This window comes from Tetrahymena thermophila (assembly GCF_000189635.1).
Source record: "Tetrahymena thermophila SB210 genomic scaffold scf_8254803, whole genome shotgun sequence".
Lineage (NCBI taxonomy): Eukaryota > Ciliophora > Oligohymenophorea > Hymenostomatida > Tetrahymenidae > Tetrahymena > Tetrahymena thermophila.
Genome location: NW_002476559.1, coordinates 613,782 through 627,694, shown reverse-complemented (window position 1 = coordinate 627,694; position 13,913 = coordinate 613,782). Strand labels below are relative to the sequence as shown.

General features: G+C 22.3%; 1 protein-coding gene across 1 annotated transcript; it reads left to right on the top strand. All coding sequences in view use genetic code 6, as the record gives it.

The window, feature by feature from the left end:
- Positions 1-6,479: 6,479 nt before the first annotated feature.
- TTHERM_00006350 (hypothetical protein) lies at positions 6,480-13,270 on the top strand (the record flags this gene model as incomplete). Its single annotated transcript, XM_001008116.3, has 10 exons — positions 6,480-6,675; positions 6,734-7,869; positions 8,111-8,314; positions 8,373-9,258; positions 9,330-9,449; positions 9,637-10,653; positions 10,804-11,730; positions 11,788-12,465; positions 12,533-12,594; positions 12,653-13,270. The coding sequence occupies exons 1-10, from the start codon at positions 6,651-6,653 to the stop codon at positions 13,268-13,270; spliced, it is 5,673 nt and encodes a 1,890-aa protein (XP_001008116.2). The 5' UTR covers positions 6,480-6,650.
- Between the last annotated feature and the right edge of the window lie 643 nt (positions 13,271-13,913).

The window sequence follows — 13,913 nt, the reverse complement described above, 5'->3', positions numbered from 1 at the left end:
TATTAAACAAAATTTACTTCTATTTTTTTTCTTTGTTTTTATTTTTATTTTTAGCTACTTTCTTTTATAAATTTTGTTATTTTATATATTTACAATCAATTATCAATCTATTATTTATATAAAAGTAAACAAAACAATTTATTTAAAATAATTTTATATAAAACTATCACAAACTTTACAAAGGAGTTATCTTTGCTGTGTCAATATTAATTAAATAAAAGTGTTTTTTAAATTTAAAATACCTTAGGATTGCTAAAAATATTACATATATATAGAATTTATCCCATTATTTATTACAATAGCAAAATTATTAAAATGTAAGAATAGTTTTTTCATAGTAAAATAGACTGCGAAAACATTACTTTTTTCTTTTTTGCTTTCTATTTTAAAAAAAGGAAAAATTTAAAATGGACTTTCGACAATAAATAAACTAATGTGTTATTGTAAGGTAAAAGAAAATATCACATGTAAAAAAACAAATTTAATGAATAAATGTAAACTAAATTCATATAAGATATATAAGACATGTTTAATGACAAAATAATGGCTAAATTTAAATAATATTAATTTTATCAAAATTTTATATCATTAAGTATTTAATGTTAATTAGAATATGGCTTGGCATATCAATTTGAGAAATAAATACTTATAGGTAGGTGATAAAGTAGAAAAAATATGAGTTATTAATATAAATTTCGATAATGCAGCTAGTTTTAAATACGGATATTTCAAGAGGCTGGCTATAAATAAATTAGTGGTTTATAGTGTAGATAAATTATAATCTTTTAATATCAATTAACATACTTTGTAAATTAAGCATATAACTTTATTAACTGTTCAATTTATCTGTACAAAATTAGTGGTTATAGAATACATAAATTTGTATGCATACATACGTATATACAAAAATTGAAAGATTGATTGATCCATATGTGCATTTTAAAGTAAATACAATTATATGCCATCCATACTTTCTGTAGAATTTCAAATTATTGATACTAAAAAAGTCATAACTCACTAAGGAATAATTACTTACAGTTAAGTATATAAGTTGATTAAGTTTTAAATTACTCTAAATCATAGTTTACACCACACAGCTTGAGTAAACCTTTTATGCATATATAAGGTTAAAATTAATTTTTTATCAAAGCTACAAAAAATTTTAAACACTTTTTAGAAATTATTAAAAATATTTTTTCATTAAGTTAAATACTTCAAATAATATTATTTTCTACTTTTTTTATTAATTATCTAAGTATTTAGCCAAATGTAAACTATTTATAAACAATTTAAAAGAATCTTTTATTGGCTACTGATTTAATAAAATTAATTATTTAGTAAGTTATTTAGGTTGCTTGAAGTAAATTGTATTTTTTAGTTTTACATTATACACTCTCTGATATAGAATAATTAGAGAAATTTTATTTAATAAATACTTTTATTTTTTAAATCCTTCTCTATTACGAAAGATTTCTAACTTACACTCTAACTTTATCACTCACTCACTGATTAAATAACATCTAAAATTTATTAATCTTTAACTTACAAATAAATATTAAGTCTCTATACTCAATTGTTCTATAAAAACTAATAGGAAGTAAAACTGACAATAAAAAATTTTCCTCATAAAAATATTCAAAAATAAATGTAAAAAGTTTCAAAATATTATTTTATCATTTAGTGCATAATAATATTTAGTCATTATAATTGCATTAGAAATAACAAATAAACAGAATATTTAATCCAGCAACTTTAAATTTAGGCGTTATTGTTGTACTTTTTAGTTTGTCTACTTTTCTTTTGCCTTTAGCAAAAATTTTTTGTATTTTTAGTTTTTATTAGAACAATCAATTTTTAAGTTATGAAATTTATTTAATTATTTTTATAGTATTTTATTTTTATTGCCACAATGCATAAACATATTAAAATGAATGATTACTTGTTTCATAAAATTATTTAAGATATATCAAGAAATAAGATAAAGTAAAGTATCTCACATTATTTGATGAATTTTTTCATTAATTTTCTAACTAATTTTGAAATAATAAATGAAGGTAGAAATTAAAATGAGCATTATTTGAATGAAAAATAGAAATTATATGTTTGATATCTTCAAAATAATTTAATATGAGATTTATAATTAATTTATTTGTGTAAAAAAGGTGTGATAAGCAAAATCTATTTCAAACAAACTAATAAAAACCATCCATAAATGTATGAAAAAAAAAAAATTTTATTAATTAATTACATAATAATTTTTAAAAAATGTATTTATGCGAATAAAAATCTTTTATATTACACACATTTTTATTGTATCAAACCCTTGTAATTTTTTGATAAAAGAGTATTTTCAAATTATATTATAATTAATAGTATTAGCAAATCTATGTTTTAAATTAGCATCTCTTGTTAATATCAGATCACAAAAATTTAAGTAATTTAACTCAAATTAAAGTTTTCCTTGAAAAAAAATAATCAATAGCTTACTAAATTACATTAAACTAGTATAAAAGACGTGTTTTTCTAAAAAAATGCGTTAATAAAATATGAAAATAAGAACCAATAGTTGTTTGCTAAAGATCAAATTTAAAACTTGGATAAGGTGAATTATAAAATTAATTGCTTGCTTTTAACTCTTTCTGATTTGAAAAAAATACAAGAAAATTATTTTTAAAATTAACTATCTTTTAGGTTTTTTCGTTCCTTGAGAGCTTACAGGATAGGATAGTTACCTTCGATTTTTAAATTTCTTATAAAAGTAATAGAGATGCTTATCTAGAAATTGTTATATGAAAACTAGGTAATTGTTTTCATAGGATCATCATTAGCAATGATCATAAATTAGCTTCTAAAAAGTGTCAATTATTAAAAAAAAGGACCCTAATATATCCTAAATAGCCTAAGTAAGTTATTTTAATAATATGAAATAATGTAGTACCATTATTTCTTTATAATGTGACTTTTGTACAAATAAGATTTGCTAATTGTGTTGAATCGAAGATAATTTTTGTAATACTAACTATCTTAATATCTCTAATACCTTGCTAAAATTTGAATAAATATTAATTAAGTCACAATTTACCCACAGAATGGATATAAGATACTATGTGCACGATAATTTAGTTAAAATACAACTTAAAGATTTTATAGTTAGTATAAACTTAAAATATTCAACCACTTAGTTTTACCAGCAAATAAATATATATTAATTCCAATAAAATCCCTTTCAAAAGAGTATATAAATTTATAATCAATTTTTGTAGAGATCGATCGATAATATTCTAAATACACAAGAGAGAGCTCATCAATATTTTTTTTAATTCTGTTTTTTTAACATAATATCTTTTTTGTTAATAGATAAACTAGTTAAAGAAATCCAACAAATAATACTATTTTTCTATTTTGTTTGCAGAAAGAAGCTGATATAATAAGTTATAATGATTTTATTTGAGCAGAGAGTGTGCATTAATAGCTTTACTAAATATCTCAGATATAATGTAAAAAATTGATTACCAAAGCTTGAAAAGTGTAAATTTCAATCCATTTTTGCATTCTTATTGCTGAAAGGCTACCGTTTTATTATTAATAATATATAATCATATTTTGACATAAGACAGACTATCTATAGTTTGGGTTATAAAAATTGAAATTAAAGCTATTTACTATTTAAAAGATATTATGTATGGGCTAAATCAATTAAGATATATATATATCAAGTCCTACTGTCAATATTCTGGTTTCATTTGCAGATTAATTACATAATTCTAAAAGAGTTTAAGAAGTTAATTAGATTATAACTATAGTTGTGCCAACTTTTTTAACTAATATTAGTAATTTATATTAATAAAACTAATAAAATAATTTATATAATTTTTTTAATGGTTGTATTTGAATTTATTATGATAATTCTAAAAGTGAATTTGGTATTGACTTAAAGCTAATTCTAAGATAATTAATTCTATTAATAAATATTAAAAAGATTTACCTCTACAAATAATTAAATAAGCTCTTTTAATTTTTTTATTTATGATCAGGTTATTATTATTATTATTATTATTTTCTTATTATTTGAATTAATATATTTCATACTGATTTAAGTTTATAATATTTTATTAAATTGATTAGCCTGCCTTACTTATTTCTTTTTAAATCTTAAAAAATGATAAATTAAGAATATTTTCTCTCATCAGTCTCTAAAAAGTAATCTGATTAACTATTTATTTTTTACTCTTATTTAATCAATCTGTTATTTTAAATTTTTAATTGTAGTAATTGGGAAACTTTGGTAAAATCCATAATTATATATTTCTAATCCAGGTATTAAAATATGATGAGTTGGATATCATTCTATTATAATACCTAAATTATGTTTAATTTAAAATGAAAAAAATAAATCAAAATATTTATTAAAAAGTAAGTAAAATCACTGTTCAATAAAATTCAGAAATTGAATTTAATATATAAATAAAGAGTATAAAAAGTATTCAAATACAAAATTCAATATTTTTTGAAATTTTTTAAGGGTTTGAAAACAAAACTGTGAAGTAAGTTATGGCATAAAAAAATTTATCTGTGAACCTCTAAGATTTACCTAATTTAATTTTATTAAATTAAAAACAAAAACAAAATAAAAATGAATTGAAGAAATCAGGTTTAAAAAAGTAAAATCTATTTTTTAATTACTTTACAAAATAAACATAGTAAATATTCAATAATATTTTTATAAAATAGTAATTAATTTATTATCCAAATAATTATTTATTTATTTATTTATCGAGCTTCATTTTAAAATTTTTAGTATTTGACCATTTTTATTTAAAATATATTAAAAAATAGATTAAACACATAAATTTTTATTGATTGAAAATTTAATTATATTTTTATTAGATTATGAAAGTTAGTTTTGTTGAAAGTTAATTTATAAATATTTATTTATTTGTTAGTATATAAAAATGTATAAGTTTTAAAATTAATAATAAATCTTGAAAACTTAATAGTTTCCTTAATAATTAACTCTAGTAATGAAGGTAAACAAACTATTTATATTTTAAGATTTAGTATCTTAATAATTAACTAACAATCTTTATTGACAAAAAATATGATTTAAATTAAATAAATGAATAAATAAATAAATTATTTTTTCCCTTTTGTCTAAGATTTAGTTAGATCAAATGTATTAAAACGTATCCATTTCACTAATGATAAAGTATTTTATATCTAAATTATAATCAATGGAATAGTTTTTAAATTTAATATTATTGTGATAATGAGTGATCAAACTTAAATAGCATCCTTAATAATTTTTTCTAGAGAAAAAGGTAATATATTTATAATTTAAGATTTAAAATCTTAGTATTTAACTAATTAATTAAATTACTTTAATGATAAATATAGGGTTTGAATTAATAAAATCAATCAACATGTTAGTTTTTCTCTTTTGAGTTAGATTCAGTTGAGATTAAAACTAATTAAAACACTAATTATAGTATTTCATTTCTGAATAACAGAAAATGGAAAAGTTTTGAAATTGAATGTTATTTTGAAAATTAATTATTGATCAATAATTAGTAATATCTTGTAAAGTTCTTTCTAGAAATAAAAGATAATCTATTTATAATTTAAGATAAAATATCTTAGTAATTAACAAAATAATCAAATTACTTAATTGATAAATATTAAGGGTTTAATAATTAATGAATGAATGGATAAGTTAGTTTTTTCCCTTTTGTGTTTAGATTTAGTTATATCAAAAGTAGTAAAACTTACCTAATATGCTAAATTGAAGTATTATATTTCTGAATTAAGAGAAATATTTATGTTTTTAAACATATTTTTAGAATAGAATTATAATTCATTTTTATTGTTATTTGTTAATAAATTAAAAAAATCACAAATCTATTAATTAATTTATTATTCAAAATAATTTAATTTGGTTTTTATTTTTAAAGTGTTTTTGCAAAATTATTTGAATTTCAATAAAATACGGATAGTATTAACGGAGTAATATGTATGTATGTTTATAGTTTGCTTCTAACAGATCATGAATTAGTTTAGAATACTCACTAACTAGTGTCATTTTTAGTTTGATAAAATTGATACACAAGGCTTAAATGTGCTATGGGAGGTTCTTAAAGAGATTAAAGTAGTATATATTGTACTTCACATAAAAAAATGACCATAGACAACCTATTTATTACTATTTAGTTTTAATTCATTTTTGAAGCAGCTTCTGTCTGTCTGTACCTTTATTGGTTATAATTGAATAAATTAATTTATTAAGTTATTAAATAGATCTTTGAATAGTAATAATGAATGAATGATGGTGCTACTAAGCTTAGTTAGAATGGTATTAATAGTTAATTTAAAATATTGCAAAAAAATAAAATTGATTGATAGCTTTTATCAAATAATACTTAAGAATTAGAAGAACGATTGATAGGTAGCTAACTAACAAATTAATTAAATAATAAAAATAAATTTCAATATTTATTAAATTAATCCTAATTTATTCAAAAAATAAAGTAAAATAAATATTACTTTGTGTTAGATAAAAAAAGAAAATCAATAATTTAATAATTAAATAAATAGATTAATTAATTAATTAATAGCTAAGCAAAACAAACAAATTTAATTAGGTTTTCTACTAAAAAATGAACACTTATTAACCTCAAATAGGTATGTTTGCATTATTTTTTAATTCATTTACCTTACCATTTACTTTATCATTCATTAGGCACCCCTTCTACCAAACTTTCTAACACATATTAAACCCCTTCAAGCAAAAATGCTACTAGCACTGTCTAATATTAGACTTTCACTACCACTGCAGCTATTCCATAATACTAATATGTGACAATAACGTAGTAAGCTCCTGCTACAGGAACAACAACTGTAGTTAATTCTAGTGTTGCCCCAATTTAATAGTCTGGAATTAGATACTCATAATAGTTAGTTACCTAGCTGGCTTCACCTTAACAATAAACTGGTATAATTGGCTAACCTTTAACAGTATCTTCCTACTAGATCTAAAATGCAAATATTAATTCTGTGAGCTCACCAAGAATTTCAGCAGCTCCTGTTTAAGTTACCTCTCCAGCTAACAACTCTGATTTAGCTTAATCTATAATCAACAAATACAAATCCATTTCACAATCTTAATAAATAATTTAATAAATCTAATAAAAACAATAAGCTAACTCTAATGGAGCCACATAAAGCCAAGGAATGAGATAAAGCAGTACACCAAATAACTTAAACAGTCTTGCTCAAACACAAAAACCTGATCTTTCATCCCCAAAAATAAATTATGAATCTATTTAAACCAAGATATCTCATCCTATTGAAATAGCTCCATACTCTCCTTAGTATTCATCACCAATCTAAGCAAAATTCTTTTAAACAGAATCATCGACCAAGAATAGCGCTATTTAGTAGCAATAATAACAACAACAAAATATATTTACCTACTAGCCTTACAGAGATACAAGCAGAAATGCATCTAATTATGTACCTAGTACTATTTAGAATGTCCCAGAAAATGGTGGCACATTAAATACATATAAATCAAATGGAAACTTAAACTAATCTTTTAACCAATTAAACACCTCCAAATTTAATAGTATTTCTATGATTCCTGATAAAGTTAGTGACAAGCTTATTGATGAATTCTAGAAACTTACTGAAAGCAACTTAAAATTTTTTATGCAAAATAAATAAAAGTGGAAAGAAATCGAAGAGTCATTGAAGCACGAAAATGATGACTTGAAGCTCAAAATATCTATGCTCCATGAAAGCTATTCCTAAATTAATAAAAGTATGATAGGAGGAGCAGCTGGAACAAAGCCAGATATTTCTTTCTCAATTCAAAAGGTATAAATTTGATTCTTTAAAAATTTAATAGCTGTTATGAAAAAGATTTTAGAAATTTTACTCTTAATTTAAATTTGATTGATTTATTTTTTTGTTTTCATTAAGCGAATGAATTAACCAAATAAATAAAATTAAATTTATCAATAAAATTTTAGCGATTTTATTTTTAATTAAGATTATTTATTAAAAACGATCAAATATCAATTTTAATTCTTATTAAAACTTACAAAAAAATAAATAGGATTTAGACATAGCAACTACTTACGAGTAAAAGGTGTTGTTAATATAAAAGGAGTTAGAAAGATCGCATAAGGAATTGGAAGACTATAGAAAAAAGAATTAAGAAGCCCAAAAGAAAAATGATGAACTAAATCATACATGTACTTAACTTAATGAGTAGCTTAATACAGTTATTCAAAAAACTATTGAGGGAAAAACTGTCTAAGTAAATTTAGTTAATATTTTTTGAATTTGAATATTAAATATTTCTATTATAATTTTAGATTGATGAATACAAATTAGACTAGGTTAAATAGCAATATGAAAGAAAACTTTATGAGGAATAACAATAATATAGTTAAAATTTATAAAATATGAAAAATTAAATTTCTGAGCTTGAAACTTCTTTGATTTAAGAAAAAGCAACAACACAGAAGTTACAAACTGATATTTTGAATTTAACAAATGATTAGATTATAGTAGGTTCTAATAACACAAAGAGTTCACCTTCATACAATAATCAATAAATAGAAAATATTAAAAGTGAATATGAAAATATAATATCTGTTTAAAGATAGTAATTTAACTAGGAACTTTTGAACGTCAATTAAAAAATATATGAACTTGAGTCTAGCCTAACTACTGAGAAGTTCAATAACAAGAAGCTTTAGGGCGAAATTTAAAACTTATCCACATTAGTAGCAGAGTAAAGTAGAATTTACGATCCTGTAGCTTCTTCATCTGCAAATTCTGAAGAGACCAAGAGAAAGCATGAAGAAATGCTCTCTAATCTTAGAAAGTAGCACTAAGAAGAAATCAACAGAATTAGCTCTCAGATAGCTTTGCTAGAGTATTAATTAGCAAATGAAAAGACCACTAACTAAAAATTGTAGAATGAAATTCAAAATATTTCAATCTCATAAATAAATATAAACTCAACCAAAATCCCTGAAACTCAAATATAAGATAAAGAATTATAAATCTAGTAATTGAAGAAATAGTTTGAAGAAACTGTCTTAAACTAAAAAATTGCATATGAGTAAGAAGTATAAAAAATGAACAAACAAGTTGAAATTTTAGAACAAAGCTTAATTGAAGAAAAGACAAACAGCAAGAAATTAGAATATGAAATACAAAACATATCTTGCCAATATGGAAATAATAATGATGGTAATTCATTTATTTTAAATTGTAAAAGCAAATAAATTATAACATTTTTATCTTTCTTAACTAAAAATTAGAGGAAATTTAGAACTTAAAGAAGCAAGTAGAAGAACTCCACAATTAAAACTTAAAAATTAACTAACAAAATATGGAATTAACATAGACTCAATTAGCAATGGCCTAACTAGCAAATGAAAGTAAACTAAAATTAATTAATTTATTTTTTTAATATTTATTTTTATTGAATTAAAAATTTAATTTTTTAAGAAAATAATTCAGATGAATTTATTTTTAAGAATAACAAGAAAGAATGTTTCATTTGTTTAATTTATTTTCTTAATTTTTTGTGACTTTAAAATGTTAAAAATTATTTTTATAAAAAAGATAATCCTAACACAGATAACTTGCTGAGTGAGATTCAAAACTTAAAAAATTTGAATGAGACTTTGAATTTAAAAAATGAAGAGTTAGTTTAAGCTAAAGAAAAAGAAATTCAAGAAAGAACAGAAGAGTATCGTATGATTATTCAAAAAATGGAATAAGAAAGCTTTAGTGTTATTTAACATGTTGAAGAAAGAGGCGAGAAGGAAGTTAGAAATCAAGCTAATAATATGGATTCGATTTTATACGAAAATTAAATTGAGGAACTTAATGAAACTATCAGATAACTTTAGCAATAATTAGAAGTTCAACATGTTCCCAACTCCCAAAAGTAGCTAACAGAATCCCCAGAAGTTGTTAGAATTTACAAGAAAGAAGATAACTTGATCAACATATAAGAAAATTTTGTTAATCAAGATGAAGAAGACAGCAGTTAATTGTAGCAAAAAGACGAATAATAAGAAATCATCTCATTAAAGGAAGAAGTTGTTAAATAGAGAGAAGAATGCGATAAATTAAAAGAAAAAATTGAGCAAGAATACAACACTAATGAAGATTTAAGATAAAATTTATCTAAAATAGTAACTGAGTCAGAAGAATAAGATACTAAATATAAAAAGTAAATTTCTGATATCGAATCTAAGTTGTTCTTACACATAAAAGAGATTGCAGAGAAGAAGTAGTTGATTGAAGATTTAGAGAAATCTAAAAAAGCTTTAGCAGAGTAAGTTTTCTCTTATGAAGAAAAGGAGCATAATTTGCATCAATAAGTAGTAGAAGCTAAAGAATAGCTTGCAAAAATCTAGGCTGAAACCAAATTCTAAATTCAAGAGGCAGAAAAGCGTCACTCAACCAGCTCCTCCTAAATTTTAAACGAAAATGAAATGAAGATCAGCAAATTAAAATCTGAGATTCAATAAGTTTAAAGTGAATATTAACTAAAGATTTAACAATCTGAACAATAGTATACAACCCAAATTAACTAACTCAACTCATAAATTCAAACTCTAACAAATCAAAGTAATCAGAAATTAATTAACTATTTAAAAATTAATTCTCAAATTTATTCTTTTGTTTTTAATTTTCATTTTAAAATATCAGAAGAAATTATTAATTTATTTCATTTTGATTATTTTTTAAATTTATTTATTTATTATTTGTAAATAATAGCTCAAGAAAAGAATGCACTAATAGAAGAAAAAGAAAGAAAAATTGAAGAATAAATTTAAGTTGCTAAGAAATTCGAAGAAAGAATTGCTGAAATGGTGAAGGAAAGAGAAGATTTGTTAAAGCATGATAAAGATATTGAGTTACAATCAAAATAACTCAAAGAAATAATGGAAAAGGAATATAAACACTAACTCGATGTATAGATCAGCTTAGCTAAGAAATTAGAAACTGAATTAGAAGCTTCTAAGCAAAAGTATCAAAGTTAAGTTGATCTTTTCAATGAATAAGTCAAAAAATGCCAAGTTTTGGAAGTCTAATTGAATGAAAATAAAGAAAAATAATAACAACTTGAACTATAGTGGAATAACCAAAAGAAAGAAATTGAAGAGTAAAATAACTAAGTCTAATTTGAGCTTAAAAATAAATTGAGCGAATTAGAAAAAACCATTGCATCATAAACACATGAAGAACACTAACTTAAAAACGACTTAGAAAAATATTAAAATTAACTTGCATAAATTGCTGGTTAACTCAACTAAAAAGAAACACAACTCAATCTATTTAAGAAAGAAAACAGTGCACTCAGCTCTAAAATATAACAAATCGATGAAGAAAACAATACTGAAAAACAAGAGTTAACTCAAAAAATTGAGAAACTTGAAGCATAACAAGCAGAACTCTAGTAAAAGTATGATAAGCAAGTTAAATAATACGAGAGAGTGAAGAAAGAAAAAGAAGAAAACGATTTGTTAGCAGACGAAGAAATTCACAAACTAAAATAAAATTATGAAGCTCTCCTTGAAAGCGAAAAAGCTGCCAAAGAAGATGTCAAAAAAGAATTTATTACTAAAGTTGATGAGTTAAAAATTTAAGTTGCCAGACATGACACTAAAACTCGTTAAACTGAAGATAAGCACTAAAAATAAGGTAAAATTATTTATTTTTTTTATTTATTTAACTGAGATGATAACATTAACTAAACAGTCAAGACTTTGGAAAAGGAAGTTGAAAGTTTGAAGTAACTCAATAACAAAAAGATTGAAACAATGAAAACTATTTAAGAAACATGTAAGAAGTTAGAAGAAGAAAAAGGTTAACTAGAATCATAGTATAAGAAAAAAGAATAGAAATTCATAGATGAATTAAAAGAAAAAAATGAAGAAATTGAAGTACTTACTCAACAAAAGAAAAAGATCAATGAGATTTAAAATGAGTTGCAAGAGAAACTCATTGCTGAATAGAAAAAAGTTTCAGAGTTGAGTGAAAATTAAGAAAAGCTCGCTAAGGAACTTTAATAGTCTGAAGAAAAGAAAATTTCTATTGAAAAGGAGTGGATTCAAAAGAACTAGTAGACTATTGCTGAATATGAAAGTAAAATTAGTGAAAAGGACGCTGAGTTTGAAAAAATATTATCTAGCAAACAAGGCGATTCTTCATAATAAATATAAGAACTTTCTTCAAAGAATATGAAATAAGAAAAAGAATTCCGTGAAAAAGAAAACAATCTTAACAATAAAATTAACACCCTTCAATCTTCAGTAAAGAACCATGAAGAAAAATTAAAATCTTTGGAAGAAGAAAATTCAAAATTGTCTACCTAGTTATCTGAAAAGATAGCTGTCTTAAACAAGGAAATAGATACACACAAAGCAAGTATCAAAGGTAAATAAAACTTTAATTAAAAAAAAAAAATAAATGAATAAAATAATTATTTTTATTTATAAATTAGAAAATCAAAATTAAATAGAAGCATTTGAGAAAGAAATTAAGGAAAAAAATCAAATCATTAAGGTAATATTTTATTTAATTTTAGCAATTATATTCTAAATTTTTATTAAAATAATTGTAGAATCTTGAATCTGATAAGAGTGACCTAGAAGAAAAGACTCTTAAATAAGAAGAAAAAATTGTTTTAATCAGCACTTAACTAGAATAGACAAAAGCATCAAAGAAAGAAATTGAAGATAAATTATCAAGAAAGATTAAGGAAAAGGAAACAGAATAAAATATAATAAGTTAAGATTATAACTAAAAAATACAAGTATACAAGTAAACGATTGAACACCTCTAAAATAATTCTCGTTAAGGAGATATCAATTTCAGCTAAGACCTGAAGTTCTCTCAAATTTCAAAGATTACAGATAATTTATCTGATAACAACTCACATGACGAGCAAGCTGATAAACTCAGTGGTAAAGAATTAAGCTAAAGATTAATGAGTGGAGTTGCTGCTCTAAGTCAAAGCAGAGCTTCTGTAAGTTCAATTCGTTCTAAGGAAGAAACAAGAAGCATGTATAAAAAGCTTTCATAAATGTCTATGGCAACAGCTGCTATGATGAGTGTTAAAAGAGATTATGTCTCTCTTAAAGAATTAGCCAAGTCAATTGATGACCACGACGTTAACAACACTAGCAACTAAGAAGATATAGATCCTAGATTGACAAAATCTGAAATTCAGCATAAATGAAAATAATGCTGATAAAATAAAGCAGAAGATTAAAAGCCACCTAGATTTAAATAATAACAAATAATCCATCACTTAATTTTTAAAAATCAATTGACTCTTATTAACAAAAAAACTCTAAATAAATAAATAAATATTATCACTTTCATTATTATTATAATTAATTAAGATTGTTTTGTTTTAGTTTTATTATATAATTAACTGTTAAGTACACTATCTATTGTCTATTGTAAAATAAAAAATATAATTTTTAATAATTCTTCATAAACTAAATTTATTTCAAGTAGATGTCTATCTATCTATATACTTATTTATTTTCAACCAACTTGCTAGTAAAAATTCTATTTATAGTAAAGGATATTTATTATAAAAGATTTTACAATTTAATCAAGACTTGTAAAAGAAATTTATAAATTGGTTAAATAATATAAGAAAAAAATAAATAAATGAATGTATTAATGAATGAATGAAGAAATGATTGAATTAATAGCTGCTGAATTAAGGGATAAGATTAACTGATTGAAATTTTAAATACAAAAATAGATAATTTAATTTTATAATTCTATTAAAAAAAATATACCTTAAAAATTAGATAAAATAAAAATCTAAGCTTCTGCTTATTTGAAGTTGTTGCTGCAAAAAGGAA